The sequence below is a fragment of the Triturus cristatus genome, chromosome 4_1 (assembly GCF_964204655.1).
Source record: "Triturus cristatus chromosome 4_1, aTriCri1.1, whole genome shotgun sequence".
Classification (NCBI taxonomy): Eukaryota; Metazoa; Chordata; class Amphibia; order Caudata; family Salamandridae; genus Triturus; species Triturus cristatus.
The window spans coordinates 406,321,072-406,339,094 of NC_140585.1; the positions used below are offsets into that span (position 1 = coordinate 406,321,072).

At 45.6% G+C, this 18,023-nt stretch overlaps 1 protein-coding gene across 2 annotated transcripts in view; it reads left to right on the forward strand.

The window, feature by feature from the left end:
* The window catches only part of MYRFL (myelin regulatory factor like), an 872,690-nt gene that overhangs the window by 158,047 nt on the left and 696,620 nt on the right, over window positions 1-18,023 (forward strand). The window contains exon 3 of one of the 2 annotated variants that reach the window (XM_085652512.1): window positions 8,647-8,705. In XM_085652512.1, the coding sequence (XP_085508638.1) occupies window positions 8,647-8,705 (59 nt within the window). Of the gene's footprint in view, window positions 1-8,646; window positions 8,721-18,023 lie in introns of both variants that reach the window. The other variant, XM_085652513.1, reaches the window with a different exon arrangement.

An 18,023-nucleotide genomic window follows, 5' to 3' on the forward strand; every position in this document is an offset into this window, starting at 1 on the left:
ACACATGCTTGGATGATAGTGAATTAATATACGATCCTTAAAGCTCAGCCATATCTAGAAATACCTTGGACAGTACAAACAAAAAATATATTTATTAAAGCAAGATTTGGCTACCTTCCAGGACTAATGCATGCAATGCCATGGCTGAGACGAACCAAGCTGACTCCCTGCAGATTATGCAACCAATGGGAAGAAAATATTGTACATTTGGTTTGTACATGTACATCAATGAAGGAAGAAAGAATGAGATATTCAAAAATGTGTTTTATTGATAGAGGTGTACGATCATGTAGACAAGCCTTGGTAGTTTATTTTAAGCCTATTGATATAATAATGAATGCAATTTTTACCAAATTTTTGATTCTATCGAAAAAGAAATTAGAAGTCAGGGATATGGGCAAAGTAAATTTGGAAGTTACTAATAGCTAGAATAGAATTCTGAAATGCACACGAAAATTTACACATAAGTAATGAATTTATTAACTGTAAATTATTCCCATTTTAAGATTTGCCTTGTTGACTTGCAATAATGATTAACTAAATTAGTGTATATAATATATGCTCTACTATTCGCAGTGGATGCTCGATTGTCTATGGTTTAAGATGGATCTCGGATTTATAGTTATGTTTTAATATGGCTGTGTATTGATGATTTTCTATTTGTAAGATTTTAATTAATCATGCAATAAAGTAATTATTATTATTATTATTATAAAAGAAAGACAACATTCCTTTCTGTTTTAACAGAAACATTTTAGAGTTTGCAGCTACCTTTCTTCTAAATGACAAGGTTAAGCTGAGGTCAGCCTTTTTAACTTTTATGCAAGTCCTTGCGCTTTTTATTCAAAACATTTGTTAGCAAGCTGTTTAAAGCATATTTAGGATCTACATTAACAAGTATGTCTATGTACTGTGTTAAATGTCGTGTCATTTTAATACGAGCTGCACACTAATTCTGCACACATGTTTTATTTTTTGTAAGTTTAATAAAAGCTATTTTTCATTTTCTTGAGTATTAGCCGTAGTGCCAGGAATTGTTGACAAAGAGTATTCATTTTTTAAGAGTAGTCAGCCGCAATATTTGTTTTGCATTATAAATTAATGGGCTGTTATTTTACAGATCTGTAGTATAGACCTTGTGTGTCAATGTCACAGAGGCGTAGCTAGAGCTTGTGGCACCTGGGGCTATCCCTCAGAGTGCCGCCCCTGGGGAGGTGGGGTTGCTGGGGAAAAAGGACGGCGAGCACTTGAAAGCGGTCCGAGAGACACGTAGTATCGCCGCTAATAGTTACGTCGATCATGCAAGTTACATGCACATACATGACACGGTCCAAGGCTACATAGTTGAATATACCGGTGACTGGCAGTGACTGGCAGTACAAAAGAGAACACACAGACTGCATGATCTATCTGGGGACTCAGAAAAACTGCATGTGACATCCATCAGAGAGCTGCGTGAATAATTACCTGGTAATCCCCTCAGCACAATGCAAACATGCACATACATGACACTGTTCAGGGATCCATCATCTACAGCTGACATTAAATGACCATTCATCATGGTCCCCCCATTAAAGCAGTGCACTTTGTGATCTGCATGGTACATGTTCTTTGCAGCAGGCACATTAACTCTCTTTGCTACCTTTCCAGGAGTCAACCCTTCCACTAGACAAAACTCCAATCTCTCTCTAGGAGGAACATTAATCACCGAAGTTATCATGACATTTTTATTGTTTCTGAAAATTGCTGGAGGCCAGGAAGGAGGCAGCAAGTTATTTTTAAACCATAATATACTTGCAAACACTACGCACCCACCCGAAATAAGTACCCAGTGCGGTCACACCGTTCGCATCGCCCTAACCTGCTCAAGGTTCATGTGACCTCAGTGACAGAGTCACAGAGACTGGATCACTGTTGCTCTAGGGTGTGCTGCTTTGTAGGCCTGCCCGCAAGACTGGAGATGAACTTCAGTACGGATTGTGGTGGACAGGCCTTCAAGGTTAACCCACAATTGACACCACTAGGGTACACCTGCTTGTGCTAAGACATCAAGCCTTCTAAGGTCTAGTGGGGCATTCTAAGGTCTAGCATGGGAATGTGCTCCCTCAGTAGAGTGGTCTGGTGGACTGGTCATGAAGGCTGAACCCGGTTCCCCAGGTCAAAATTCGACAGCTCTGGCCATAGTGCCACATCCTCTCCCCCACTGAACACCATACTTCCCCACTGAGAGAAACTCAAACCGGTTTGAGCAGGGGAATCCCCCCACTGAAAGAAAGAGAGACAAAGACTTGGAGGGGTATAAGAAGAGGACCCCAGACACCTAACTTTTAGATCACTGTGGAACTAAGAAGGAACCTCTGCCAAGGAGAAAGCTTGAAGGAACTGAATAGGAGAAGACTGCCTGCTTGCTGTTTTGCTTTGCTGCCAATGAGAGGGGAAGGACTCTGTGGTGTCCCCTTCTTTAGATTCTGATCTCCAAGGGCCTGAGGAGAGCTAGCTCCCTGTTAAGAAGTCCCAGGAACAAAAGGACTTCACCACCAGCTCCCCTGGAACTCTGCTGAGGGAGTTCTGACCTGCCTTGGAGTGCTTGCCTAGTCTTGGGGCCTCAGGAGGTCGTTTTGCTGTGTTTGGGAGCTGGAAAGCAGAAAGCGTGACCAAGAGTAACTGTAACCCATCGCATCATCCGTTTGAGGGTCGCATCATCCGGTTGCGAGTCGCAAGATCGAGAGTGCGAGAAGAATTTCATCGCGGCGTCATCGCAGCACCCGGAGTCCCCGCATCGCCGAGTGCGTCGAGCATCGTCCCGATGCGTGAAGATTTCAGACACTGCGAAGGTCGTCGCTGAACCAGTTTGCGGGCCGCACCACTGCCGGTGCGTGAAAGTATCCAGTCGCTGCGTGCATCGACGCAGAGTCCCGTCCCGTGGCGCATCGAGGGTTGCGGCGCCAGAAGTCAACGCTGCGCATCGCGCCACATCGAAGAGCGTCGCACCGTACCTGTGCGTGAAGCTTCCCCATAAGAAACTTACGCAACGAAAGCCAAAGTCATCGCATCCTCCCCCTACAGATCTGAGCCGGCGCATCCACCTCTGCTGCGTGAAGCAGGGCTGCTGTAAAGCCTCCCCAAGGTCTCAGGAGTATCGCATCGCCTTTGCCATCTTCATTGTTATAGCTTTTGGGAACCTTAGCACAACTACAGGTACTGTCGGGCACGAGAGTGTCGCATTTTGTGCATTAAGAGTCGCATTGTGCAGGACACTGATTTTTACATCCTGGAGTACTTTCTACAAACTCTTGAACTATCTTTAAAGTAACCTTTCTAATTGTATGTTGGTTTTTACTGTAGTATTTGGTCTTGTGAAGTTTTTAGTAAAGATACCTTATTTTTCTAAAACTGGTGTAGAGTAAATCTGTGGTATTTTCACTGTGTTACTGTGAGTGTTGGTACAAATACTTTACACATTGCCTTTGATAGCCTAGACTGCTCAGGCCAAGCTACCTAGAGGGTGAGCAGGGGTTATCATAACAGTGTATCCCCCTTTCCCTGACTAGAAGCAAGGGTCCCTACTTGGACGGTGGTAGCTACCCTGCCAACTAGAGACCCCCAGATCTAACATAAGTCTAATAGTTTTTGTATAAATGTTGAGAGAAATTGCATTATGCCATTTCCTACTTCGATTTCAGGGAACCCAAAAATGTAAATGTTATCTCTACTACATGTGACTTCCATTTCTATCATTTTTTCTGAAGATTCCATATCTGAGTGCCTCATTCTGTTGTCTCGAAGAACTCAGGGGCTCATTATGTTGGCGGGCGGATATTAGTCCGCCTGCCACCATAACGGTGATGGGACCGACCGCCAGCCCACCAGCCAAATTAGGATGCACCTGCCATACTAGCGGGCGCATCCTGCCCTTTTACCATTGCGAACGGTGCTGCTGGCTGCAGCACCGTCTGCAATGGTAAAATGGCATGCACAGCATTTCCTTGCACCACGTGGCAGGCACCTCGCGGTGCCTGCCACGTGGTGCAGGGATCTGCAGGGGGGCTCCATGGGTACCCCCAAGTGTACCCCACAACCCCACGGGGGCCCGCAACGGGCCCCCAAAGTCAATCCCTGCCAGCCCTTCCTTGGCGGCATCACCGCCATGGAAGGGCCTGTATACCACCCACATCGCAATATGGCTGGCGGTGCCTGCTAGGCACCGCCACCATATTACTGGCCCAGCAACGCCAGGCCGGCAATCGGAATGATTGCCGACCGGCGGAAAAGCGGCGGATGGACTTTGCGTCCGCCGCGATACCCCCTGCCATCATAATATGGCAGGGGGTATTTCTTGTTACGATGGCGTAACGGTCGCCACCGCCGAATCGGAGGTGGCGATCATTACGCCATTGAAATGAGCCCCCAAGTTACCAAGGCATTCAGTTGTTTTTCCGATTTATCCATCGGTCACCTGAGTGTTGCCAAAATGTGTTGAGTTCAGTTCTTTCTTCATTTCTGTAGTAGGAAGTTCAACTGTAATTCTTGGGGGCTGATTACGATGTTGGTCAGAAAGCTATGCACATGTCAGAAGTTGTGTGTTGCAGGAGGTAGGACACTTGTATGGGTTTGGGCACAGGGCCTGGCCACAGTTTAACAGTTGTCAGCACTACAGTTTTTAGTATGAAAATTATTCACTCAGTTTCCCTTCAATTACTTTTCCTCTTTAATTTTCTCATTAACTTGTCACTTAAAGATCTTTAACCTTAACAATACATTATTTATTTCAGATAGTGATGTAAGAAAATCAATCGCACAAAACATAAGTAGTCCACAAATTACACATTCCTTAAAACTTTGTAGAAAATCTTTGGAATACTCCTATGAAAACCTTATTATGGCAGGCTACCCTGAAATGAATCTCCAAGGTTAAGCTGTAATTTCTTATTAGAGGTAAACTTTGTTGAATTATTTGTGGCAAACAAAGGCATTGGTTAGACTTGGCATAGCCTTAATATCTTTCTCAAATAATAAAAATCCCTCTTGTCTGTGCACCAGTTTACAGGATTACTAGATCCGTTTTTATTCAGTTCAAATGTTCAACTGTTCTTCCTGAAAATGTTGATTTAAAGTCATTTGTTAACCTTGGTATCACCTTATGAGTCTAAACCAACTACTGCAGAGGCCATGCTTTGCAGTGCATGTGTCCACTTGTAAAGCAGAGCATGTGAAGCAGTTTTTTTTTTTGCAAGGCACAGCCCCAATCTATTGGTCACCAGTCACTTTACTTATAACCTAATATTTTTCCTACTTCCCAGACGACAGCCAATCACAATGTAATTAATGTTAAGCAGTCACTTTTTTTCTGTTCAAATCAATGCTGGTTGGAGACGACTTCTCATTCTGCAGCTCCTTCTTTGAGTTTCACAAGGACTGCAGTATCATGGTTCATGTACGGCTAGTTGGCCACTCTTTTGTATTTGGGTACATGAGTATGCAAGATATTACAGCGTTGACGAGGATATGGAGCTACCTAATGTGTACATTACATGGACTGGAAATGAAATAGCATCAACATCTACCTTTGGTGAAAACATTTTGACATTAGAGCAACTATGGAGGAATTGATTTAGGCACAGATACCTTTGGAAAGTTTATACATCTCTTCTCCCATGCAGATTTTGTCTATTCTAACATCTGTCAAAGGCAGAAGTGGAAAAGGTCTGACCAGTTTTGTCCACAAATAAACAAATTCTGGAAACAATTAAGCGAAGAGATTTGTGCATACAATCTACAACAATAACATCTGGCTCTACATACCTGGAATTTTGCAAAGTGATGGAGTACATTTGACAACAGAAGGGAATAGGATCCTCCTCAACAACTCCAGGGAGTGTATTTAATTTGATAAGTGTGCATACTAAGGCTATTTTACAGTCATCTTTACCATAATAGCAGTTTTTGTAATTTATAGGATTCACATATCCCCCATGGTTCCAAGATTAAAAAAACATTTTGGTGCATGGTTTTCATGGAGATCTTTCTGTGGAGGATGTGTGGATCCAACAAATTTCAGAAAAAATATTGTAATGTTCAATGAATTCCATAAGTAAAAACACTTAGGTACAGTGCCTGTGCAACAGTCAGGTTTTGTGCAGATTTATCAAGCAAGGTCCAAAAGAAAGGGGGAGTCCCAAAAGCGGCAAATCCCATTTTAACTTCGATAGGGTTCTTAGCCCTCGATACAGAAAAAAAACAGCATATACCAAACTTGGCATGTGAGTAGAACTTTACTCACAGGAATGCCTTTGCTTTGTGTAAACCTTTTCATTGGTTTTTGAAAAATTTGCATTATAAAAAGCGATTTAGTCTGGGCATGAAGAGGTTAAGCTTTAAAGCTATCGGGACCATTAACTTGTGGATCTTTTGCCATGCTCAGATTGCCTGGCTGACACAGAAAGAAATCTGTCAGGGCCACCTTTACCCAATAAAAGTGCATGGAGCCCAGGTGCAGTGTGACAAGCTAATAAACAGTTGCAGATTTCCTTCCCATCCCCTCCTTTCCCATGAACTGGGTGAATCATTGGTAATGGCTCTATTGTGTGAGAAGACCTTTGATCCATCTGCTGGTCAGTCAAGTAATTAACTTATCCCAGAAAGAAGACGGAGGCCTTGAGTCTGATGAACCCAGCCAGAGAAATAAAACAATTTGTGAAGGACCATCAAGAGTGGAGACATGATGTATTGGACACAGTCGTGCAATGCATGTTTATCCTAAGATTGCTACCTCACTGGACCCTGTAGGCTTAAGTAGCAAAACTGTACTTTGGTTTGCATTTTGCCCATCATGTGTCATTCAGTTAAGCACCACAGATTTTCAATAATCACTACAGACCTATGTTACGAATTCCCACTCAAATTATAAGGCCTTCCGCAGTACCAATTCTTGAAGGTTGGCTTCTGCGACAGGCTACCTATGTGCAGATACCGTGCTGAGCAAGAGTGGAGTCTCACGTGCAACCTGCTAACAAATGCAGAGGTGTCTGCTCATGTGTTCATGTGTAAATAGGCCAGAGCCTCTCACCCTAGCTGCACAACAGTGTCCTTATCTTAAAAGGCAGACACTGGTGGTTAACACTCTCAGTCCATTTACTGTTAATTTGCCATGAGTGAGACTCAGGTAGTGAGACTCACTCGCAGTAAAGGTCCAAAACCGTGCAATCAGAAAGCGAAAAATCCAGGGGAATTAAATCGGTGGAGCCCATTGGCTACGAGTGTTTAAAGAAAATTGGTCGAAATCTAATACTATTAATTCAACTCACTGTCATGCTATTGTAGACTTTGAAATCCTACGAATTATGAACTGTAATTTTAATTAGTCCAACAAACATCAAGACCTGGAAAATTTCAGTTTTTACAGCAAACTGTCAGGATGACAAACTTTTACTTAAACAACATTTAGCAGAGAACAATAATGGGGAATATTCCAAGGCTTCTTGTCAATCAGGGATAACGTGTGTTGTCTCCATCCTTGGCTGTCATTTTCTGTCACGTTGAGCTCTGTTGGAGATAGTTCTGTGCATTGGTTTTCAGTGTATATATAAATATTTACTATGTTTTTCAAAATACCAAGTAGTCCTAAGGATAGATTGTATTACTTATTTATGTTAACCTATTTGCTATATGAGCGTCATCCTACACTACATCCTTCACCAGCCTAGCAGCTAATATATATTATTTAATATGTCATCCACAACCTTACAACGAATACCATGTCTTGCTTAATGTTTATTTGCATACAGCACAAAAGAAATCTTTTACAGCTGTGAAAAGGGAGATAAAAAGCATTCCCGAAAGTTAAAAAAGCTATGGGATCACATTATTAGGTACTACAAAGTGCGAATGAACCATGTAAATGGACTCTGGCGTTAGAGACAAGAGCCATGCCGTGTCTCTTTAAACTGCAATTACTGTAAGAAAATTCTTTAGAATCCACCAAAAAATGGAGCAGGTTCCATCAACCAACCGTGCGGGTTCCATGCCTCCTGCAGAGGGGGGGGGGCACCTTGTTTCTGGCTTATTTCTGAGCTGGTTCTTCCACTGCAAGTGCCCACCATAGGGCCTCTGAAATCTCAGCTTCGAAAGTCCCCCCCTACATAAGGCAGGCCTCAGGTGCTGTTTGTTTCCTGTTCAGGTAACAACCATAGAGATGAAGAACTGTCCTAGATGTGCAGGGAGAACAGACCTAGGGTGTTTTGTTCTCAAACACCAAAACAATTCCCCTTCAGTGCAGCACTTTCTGGAAAAATGTGCCACCAAAAATGCAGTTGGATGGTGGGCCGACAGAGTAGGCCCTTCCTTGTCCAGTCGGTGTGGGTATTGCCTTCCAACCCATAAATAACCCCTCAGCACATTATGCTTGGATTCTTACTGTGTTGCTCTGTCTCCATAAAATGCCATGAAACAGCATGTGACAAACTCTAGCACTTTAAGCCACAACCTGAAAAATATCCAACTTGATTCTTAATAATAATTATTTTAATAATTTTTGTGATTTGTGAACAACGGCAGAACTGATCTTATGTAATATATTGGATTTTGCAATATTTTTTGTCGTAGTAGTAATAAATATATTTTTTTTCTGTTCTTTTTACCGAAAACTAGATTGCCAGATTCCCCACCAGATTCTGGATCGGAGCCTTGCTCGCCTCCCCAAATAAAAGGTGGGTTATTCGTCTGTTTCATTAATTTCTGTAGTAGTTTGGTAATGACAATTCTGCAAACTTTTATTAATTTAAAGTTAGTGTTTTGCCTTCAAAGGAGGATTGGTAATATTGCCTGTCCAACTTCCACAAGTCCCGGAGGGGCTCTCATGATGTTGGAGAGAGAGTTAGTAAATATTTAATTTGTTGCTATAGCTGGAAGTCAAAGACGACTTGGAGCCCTGTAAAATCAAGAAACATTAAGCTGATGCAGCGGCCATGGCCTCAGGGGAGGCCTGAACCTGTACACTGAGGGCAAACAAGCATTTGTTTCCACGGGGAGCCAACTGTAGGCACTTCGTGTGCACACAAGTCTGCTCAGGGAAATATTGCAGACCTCAACGGAATCTAAGGGCTGGCCGAATAGTTTATTGCAGTGAACATTCCACCCTTCTCTTAAATGAGTCTGTTTGCTGGGTTGCGTTGGGTATTGCGATAATACCTTGTTTAAAATCGGCCGTGTCAAAATACGTATTGTTTCAGTGCAAACTCGTGTGATTTCATTATTTTTGCATGTTGCAAAAATTCGGAAATGTTGCCATTGCGCCTGATCGCGTAATTAAAGACCGTTTTGGAAAAAATCCAGAGTCCTATTGCATCACCATGAAAAGAACGTGAATGGCCAGAATGTGAGCAGGTGGTGTGTTTGAGGCACTTGTGTTCTTACGTTCAAAATGGACATGAGAAAGTATTTCAAACTAAAAGTTATCACATTATTGTGAGTACAGCAACATTTACTGTTCTAATGTGCATGAAGCAGGGAAAGGGTGCAGTACCACAGGGTCCCCGTCCTGTAATTGTGGCTAAATCACTTAATCTCCCAAACAAAATAAAGGGGACCTTGTGTAATGCAACTGGCGCGCATAAATAGCACTCCAAAAACCTTGGGGCAAGTTTGCGCTATATTTGAAAAAGAACTGCAACAAATTATAATGTATGAGGTATTCATACAACTTTCTGCCCACTATCTCTTTTTGTCTTCCTTTAATTTATTCACGTTTTCATATGGGGTGTAGAACACAATCCTTTGGCATTTTACAATTGTTTACTGTCCACTGACCAACTGACGAAATCCACCAAATAAGTGGGAGGTGTTTGTGATTGTTAAACGTCTTTGAGAGATGGCTGTCTCAGGCTGACCACAACATAGTAAAGCAAAGAAACAATGTTTTTCGACTTTAACTGTGTGCTGGTGTTGTGCTTGCTACACACTAAAGTATAAAGTGGCAATCCTTGATCAGCACCCCATATCTGAGATCCGAGCCACGCGCCAACTCATCAAGACGCTGACAGGCCCTAAAGTGCAGCAAAGAGAACAACGTTCCATTATGTAAAAATACAGTTCACTAAAAGCTAAAGTCAAAAACCCGAGCAGTGCACTCTCTCGTGTGGACAGCCTGCATGCCCCAGAATGGGGGTAGCAGTATAATTCAGCAAAATCACCATATGGGGGTGAGCTGCCATTAAAAAATGCCTGGGCCGGGATTAAGTTTAAGACCATGGCACTGCAGAAGGCGTTCTATTTTATAAGGACATTATGGAGTGGTTTCACCCCCACCTAGTAGAGATCACTGCTATTAAAACACAGCAATGTTTAGAGAGAGGATGTGGTGTAACATCCAAAGCTGCTGATTTTGGATCTGGGGAATCGGGTTCGAGTCTCAGAGTCCCTGCTTGGATACAAAAAAATAAATACATGATGTTAAAATAAAACAATGGCAAATTGGAAAATGTCTGCCCACTATCTCTTTTTGTCTTCCTTTAATTTATTCACGTTTTCATTTTGGGTGCAGATAGAACACAATACTTTTGCATTTTACAATTGTTTCCTGTCCACTGACCAGCTGACGAAATCCATCCAAGTAAGTTGAAGGTGTTTGTGATTGTTAAACATCATTGAGAGATGGCTGTTGTAGGCTGACAACAACATAGTAAAATAAAATACCCAATCAAACATCAAAGCAGTGCACTCTCTTGCGTGGACACCCTGCACAACGCCAGAGTGACGGTAATAGAACCATTCACCAGAGGTAATAAACACAATATAAATGCTAACCCCATACCTTCATAGTGTGTGATGTAACAGTACACTACACGCTAAGTAGACGTTCTAAGGCAGGGTATGAGCCAGACAGCTATCTCACTCCATGTGATCTGATTGCACGGTGCCAGGTTTCAACGCTGAAGACTAACAGTGTAATTCAGCAATAATCACCAAATGGGGGCGAGATGCCATAAAAAGTTTAAGACCATTTCACTGCAGAAGGCGTTCTCTTTTCTCAGGGCATTATGGACTGGTATGACCCCCACCTAGTGGTGATCACTGCCGTTAAAAACCAGCAAAGTTTGGAGAGAGGACGTGGCGTAACATCCAAAGCTGCCGACTTTGGAGTTGGGGAACCGGATTTGAGGCTCAGCGTCCCTGCCTAATTAAAAACATTAAATACATGATGATTATGTGTTAACAAAATAAAACCATGGCAAACAGGAAGACAACTGTAGCATGTCTAAACAACAGGAGTATAGGCAATTGTGTGCATTGAAGTATGTTGCAGCCGGCCGACCAAAAGAAACCATTAGTGAAATCGCCATGGGGCATGAACAGACACAGAAAGGAGGGACTAACACGGACAAGCACAATAACAAGCCAGCATTTCTGAATGCCACGGATAGCAACCCATGGCAACCCATGGCAATCAGTGGGTGTGCCAAAAGCCCCCAGAAGAGGATACAACAGGTCTTGCTTAGGCTCGACCTAATGACATTAATGAGAAGCCATGCTTTATGTTTTTATCAGACCAGACATATTCCCCCTCCGTCTGCCTGTGAATTAAGCGGCTGACTTCTAACTGCTCCCAGAACCATGCACAAAGGCAAGAGTCAAAATGTAGCACAAAAGAGGCCTGAATGCCGGTTGCCTGACAGAATACTTTTGTCAAAAATATCCGGAGTCAAACATATCATAGTAAAAATATTGTGTACAAAAATATTCTGTTCCTATACTTCTAAGAGCGAAATCTCATAGGGACAGCCAAAATATAATCTCCAAAATATCGTGGAACAGATTATCGACCAGAAACAGGTAACAATATAATTTTTTAAGTAAATAAATATTGACTTTAAAGTAAATTATTTAAAATCGTTCATTAAATAAAAATAATTGAATGTAAAATAGTTGTAATCATTCATTTAATTACATATAGAGATATATTATTTAAAGTAAATGTATGTATATATAATGTGCGCTTAAATAACAGGACTACATAAAAAATTGTTAACATAAATTTAATTTTAAATATTAACAGTAAAATGTAGTGAAAATTAGCAAACATATATACAACCAATCAAACTATGTAACCAAATGTAAATAATAACAAACATATATTTTTTGTTCAGAACAGTGCAGTAAATATAGAAATACACATATATTCATAATCAATAAATGCTAAGCCATGCAAAAATTCAACAATTAGGTGCCGATTCCGATCCTGTAAAACCCGGGTACAAATGGTCGTACGGAGCGTTTTCTCCGTCCGACTCGTACCCGGTAAAAACACCTTACAAACTCGCAGGTACGATTCGCACAGATATACCATTTCCGTACGAGTCGTAAAAAACACCGACCGGCAAAAAAATACATACAAATCTGATTCTGGACGGCGCATACGCGACGTCCGGACGGAGTCAGGCAGCGTTTTACGGACCAGCAAGTACGATTCGTGCCTTCGTCACTCCGCACGTAGCATTTTTTACGGGAGCCAAAAACTGCCGGGAAATTGAGGACGACGCGAACAAGGAGCACCGGTACTCGACGGACAGCGATGGACCCCAACCTACGCGTCATCCCGGCCCTCATAGCCTACGACCTCGTGTTCAGAAACCGCCGCAGACGCCGCAGAAGGTCAGAACAACCCCCAGGGGCAAAGGGGGGGGGGTGCAAGGGGCATGAAACATAACCCACACCCCACAAAATACTAATATATCCGGCACATTAATTACCTCCATGGTCTGGTCACTACGGGGGGCGTGTCCACCAATCCCACGTCCCGCCACAACGGAAGTGGACGTGGACGCGTACCCGTCACCACCACAATGGTGGTACGGGACGTACCCACGCCCCTCAGAGCGTGGGTACGGTCCGTACCACCATTGCAGTGGTGATGTAGGGGTACGTGTGTACGGCCCGTACCCACGCCCCTAGAGCGTGGGTACGGTCCGTACACGCGTACCCCTACATCACCACTACAAAGGTGGTACGGACTGTACCCACGCCCCCCAGAGCGTGGGTACGGGCCGTACCACGCGTACCCCTACGTCACCGCCACTATGGTGGTACGGCCCGTACCCATGCCCCCAGAGCATGGGTACGGGCCGTACCACGCGTACCCCTACGTCACCGCCACAATGGTGGTACGGCCCGTACCCACGCTCCCCGGAGCGTGGGTACGGGCCGTACCACGCGTACCCCTACGTCACCGCCACTATGGTGGTACGGGCCGTACCACGCGTACCCCTACGTCACCGCCACTATGGTGGTACGGCCCGTACCCACGCCCCCAGAGCATGGGTACAGGCCGTACCACGCGTACCCCTACGTCACTGCCACAATGGTGGTATGGCCCGTACCCATGCTCTGGGGGCGTGGGTATGGGCCGTACCATGCGTACCCCTACATCACTGCCACTATGGTGGTACGGCCCGTACCCATGCCCCCAGAGCATGGGTACGGGCCGTACCACGCGTACCCCTACAGCCCCATTACATGATGGATACAAGGCGTACACACGCCACGGATGTAGGTGTACGGCTTGGTGCAGCACATCAGCTGTAAATTGGGGGTGGTGTATGCCCAGGACAGCAGTGTACCACAGCAAGGGTGCAAGTGGGTGGGTGGGTGGGTGCAGAGGACTCCCAGCAGTGGGCAGAGACATGGGGGTGGGTGCAGAGGACTCCGAGCAGTGGACAGAGACATGGGGGTGGGTGCAAAGGACTCCCAGCAGTGGATAGAGACATGGGGGTGGGTGCAGAGGACTCCCAGCAGTGGACAGAGACATGGGGGGGGTGAACATCATTATCAGATGACCACAACTCCATGGGTGAATGTACGTATCCCTAACTTTGGACAATGATGATAGTGCAATAACAACACATCACTGACAGCAGTGTCCCACTCCCAGGAGGATGGATGTCTTTCCCCCACTGCATGACACACCACATGTTGGTGTGAGGACAAATAACACATGCATACCCACCCCTGGCAGATGCAGCACAATACACACACTGAGATCATGCCACAAGACTGTATAGTCATGTCACTGCCTAATAAACTAAGAGAGCCAAAGAGAACACACACTGTCATGCACATCCCGGGACTGATAGGAATGTTCAGGTGCTGGGGCAGCCACCAAGATGTTGTCTGTCATGGAAGGAATAGGGTGGAGTTCCCACAGATACAATGGCAACAATTGTGAGTCAGGTGTTCAAATACCCAGCAGAACAAGTACCATATGTGTACTAGGCTGGGATTACACACAAGCATTGTGCGGAAAAGGGACAATTTCTCCATGAAGGCATGGCAAAATACTCTATACACAAGTACAGTGAGTACCAAGGATGGCACAGACGATGCAGCCGGAGACATTGCTGAGCAGGCATGGCCAGATTTGAGGGAATCCATCACCAACAAAGGAAATGTAGACACAGGGCAACACAACAATTGTGCAACTCTCTGCAGGGGAGATGTCAGGTGCCACAGAGGAAGGAACACTCCTTGGGACAATGTCTCCAAACACAAAGAGCATACACGACAAAGAATCTTTGCAGAGACCTTGTGATGACACGCAGATACCAGGTTCTACCCCATGAGCAGCAGACTACAACATTTCCCTGAAACATAACACATGCCCACAACCCCAACTCCTGTAGCATCAGCATCAACATCAATACCTGAAATGCAAGACTTTTCAAACGAAAAAGAAAATGCTTTATTCAGCATGAAAATAATAATGTGTAAACGAGACTATTCACAAAGGCCAATGGCCAGTCCATATCATCAGTCCTTGGGGGGGGACACATGGCCATGCGTCTCCCCTAGCTTGCCTGCACATCACAAGACTGTGTCGTTGACTGGGGGGGGGAGGCATCATGTGGGGAAGGACCAGGCACCGCAGGGACAGGAGGGGGAAGGGTAGGTGTGGTGGGTGCAGGGACGGACGACTCCACCACAGGGGGTGGGGCAGCGCCAAAGGTGGAGGCGATCTCGGTGCTGCACACTTCTGCCAGTTCTTCAAGCGTCTCCCCTGCACCCGGAGAAACAACAGGCCCTAAGGAGGGGCGGGGTCGGAGGGATGGGTTGCAGCGCTACTGGGGGAGGTGGTGGACGGGCTGGGGGACTTAACTCCCCTACCCGTGGAGTGCCTTGACCGTTTGCGTCCAGGTGAACTAGTGGGGCTGAGGCCCAGCCCAGCAAAGTAGGCCTCCTTCTCCGAATCTGGGGCAGGGGAGCCAAGAGGAGTGACTGGGGAGTGAGTCATGTGGTCGAGGACTGTGGCTGCGTGCCTGCCTGTGTGCCCCAGACCCAGTGGGTGTGCCTGCTTCCCCCTGAGTGTGCGTGTCAGGAGGTGTGCGCTTGCCCTTACGTGGTGGTGTGCTGCTTCTGTCTGGTGGGGTGCGTGTGTGTGGATGTCTTGGTGTGCTTGGGACAGGCATGGGTGTGGGACTTGTGGATGGGGCAGGGGTAGGGTGGGACGCAGCACTGCAGGTGACTCACTACTGCCGTCAGTGACGAGTCCAGGGACCTCAGCAACATCCGTTGGTCAGACGTTGCTGATGACATGCCCTCCATGTACGACACCATCTGGGTCAGCAGTCTGGTGTGGCCATGGAGGACAGTCAGGATCGATGTCTGCCCAACTTGCAACTGCCGCTGAATGTCCACAGACTCGGCAGTGAGGGCAGCAGGGGGGACAGGGGCAGGGGGTGCGGTGCCTGGCACGAAGGAGACACGGTGTGGCCTAGCACGGACAGAAGGGACCCGAGCAAGTGGGAGGGCGGTGATGGGAATGGAGGGGGCGGCGAGAGATGTACTGCTGCTTTCAGCTGTGGGAGCAGCCTCCGCCCCCTCTGGGAGCTCAGCCCCGGACCCGTCTGCCTCGTAGTCAGTGTTGGTACTGGGCAGGTCCTCCGCCTCACTCCCCTCGCCCTCCGTGCCACTAGATTCCACCGACTCCTCAGCAGTGGTGGCACCACTGCTCGATCCCTCCTCCACGTCCGTGCCGGTGTCTCCCTCGGTGTCCTCCGAGGATGCTGTGGGCAAGGTGAAGAGACAGGAAAAAATCAGTCACCTGTATACATCTGACACATGAGTCCAAACAAAATCGGCAACAGTGCATATCAGGAAAGGCATCATGAGTAACATCTAGGATAATCCCCACATATGTAAGCCCTGCACTCCCCAGTTGGTTGACCCACCATGCCACTTGGAAACAATGAAAATTAGGACACAACAGCAAATAACTTGAAATCACAAGATCATGAGAAGCTAGTGTCTGGGATCAGTTGAGCACAGCAAGACTATGAAGGCATGCCACCTCTTGTTCACTGTGAACCAAACAGTATTGTCGCACCCAAGGCCAAATACCACATGCCAATGCAGAAGGTGTCCCCACACTCAGAGACCTGTGAGTACTTTTGACACCCCAAAGAAATACATTGTGACTCCTGGAGAATCACAACCCTTTACAAAATGGACATGTCTAGCATGTGTGAATGTGGCACTCTGTGAACACAACACACATGTGTCTGTATAGCAGAAGTCACACAAGGAGGTGCACACCAAACTACATGTACACAGTCATTGTCTGAGCTGCCAGACTCATTCAAATCAGCCACTGTTAGGCAGAAATGGCGTATCAGTAAGTACATATACATGGCACCACGGTGGTCTGGATGACTTGACACTCGTAAGTTGGTATCAGCAACAACCAAGGACTAACCCAAATGCTAGCACACTGTGGGAACATGTATATGTATGAACTCCAAACAAGTTTTGTTCAAACTGTGCCTTACTTTAAAATGTGCCAGCGTGTCCCTGGAAAGTGTAAAGGTGGTGTCTTGTGCACTTCCTTGGGAGACATCTGTCATGCAGGCACATCATTGCCCTTCACAACAAAACAACAAGGTCAAGCATAGGAAACATTGAGACATGTTGACAGGTGTAGTGAGTGCCAATGGACATTTTCTCTGAGTAACAACTTGAATAATGTCATTTGTCACATGGCTATCCGTCACCTCATCACACAGTTGACTACACATATGACCTACTGACTGTCATCTGGAGTGGCACACATGTCCACACCCAGGACAATGCATAAGCTAATGGGCCTGCAATTGTTTAGCAAAAAAGCCTAGCTGTACTGTGGGTTCCCCCTCATGGCAATCCAGAATGTACCCACAGATGTCAGCACACAAAGTCACAACTGTGTAGCATCTGAACCACACACAGGTGGCAAAAATGTACAAGCAGGATACATGATTGTCAAAAACTGACACAGACAATGAAGCACGAACATTAAGCACTGGCCAAAATCACGGGGGCACTGCACGATGACTTTCTGTACTGCGAATCATCACACACAAGTCAGAACTGGCAATGAAACATCAGGTTTGAACATGTACGCCCCTCCCGCACACACGCTCCCATACCTGAGTCAATGTGACTGATATCGATCAAGAAGTGACACCTCTTATTCAGGGTTACAATAACTGTGCTTGAAAACTAGCTTCATTAACACGACATCACCTTGTAGGGCTGCCAAAACATATTGGTCACAAACAAACATCAACAGATTGTTGTGAATAGCCACACAGGCACTGCCCAGTGTGAGTATGCACAAGCAAACTGGTGTATCCCTGTCCAGTGGGCAAATGTATCACACATGTGAAAACGACTACCTAGGCCAGGGAACAATGCCACAGAGGCAGAGCCATGATGAACCCACAGTGAATGTGCACAGTGTTGGATGACACACATGAGTAGGAGGGCAGGCTGTGTCAGGGGACTGTAGTGTGCACACTGCTCCATGGTCCTGGAATGAGCTGACTGTTACTGAAGCAACCGTCCCGGCACTATGCATATATCCCACTCATGCACATCATGTCTGAGGCCACAACATTGGTAATGCATGCTGCAAGTCTGTTCATTTGAACCCTCACACTCCTTTGTTGAGACTCAGCATCAGTGCCAACAATTATGCACCCCCAAATGACTGAACAGGATAG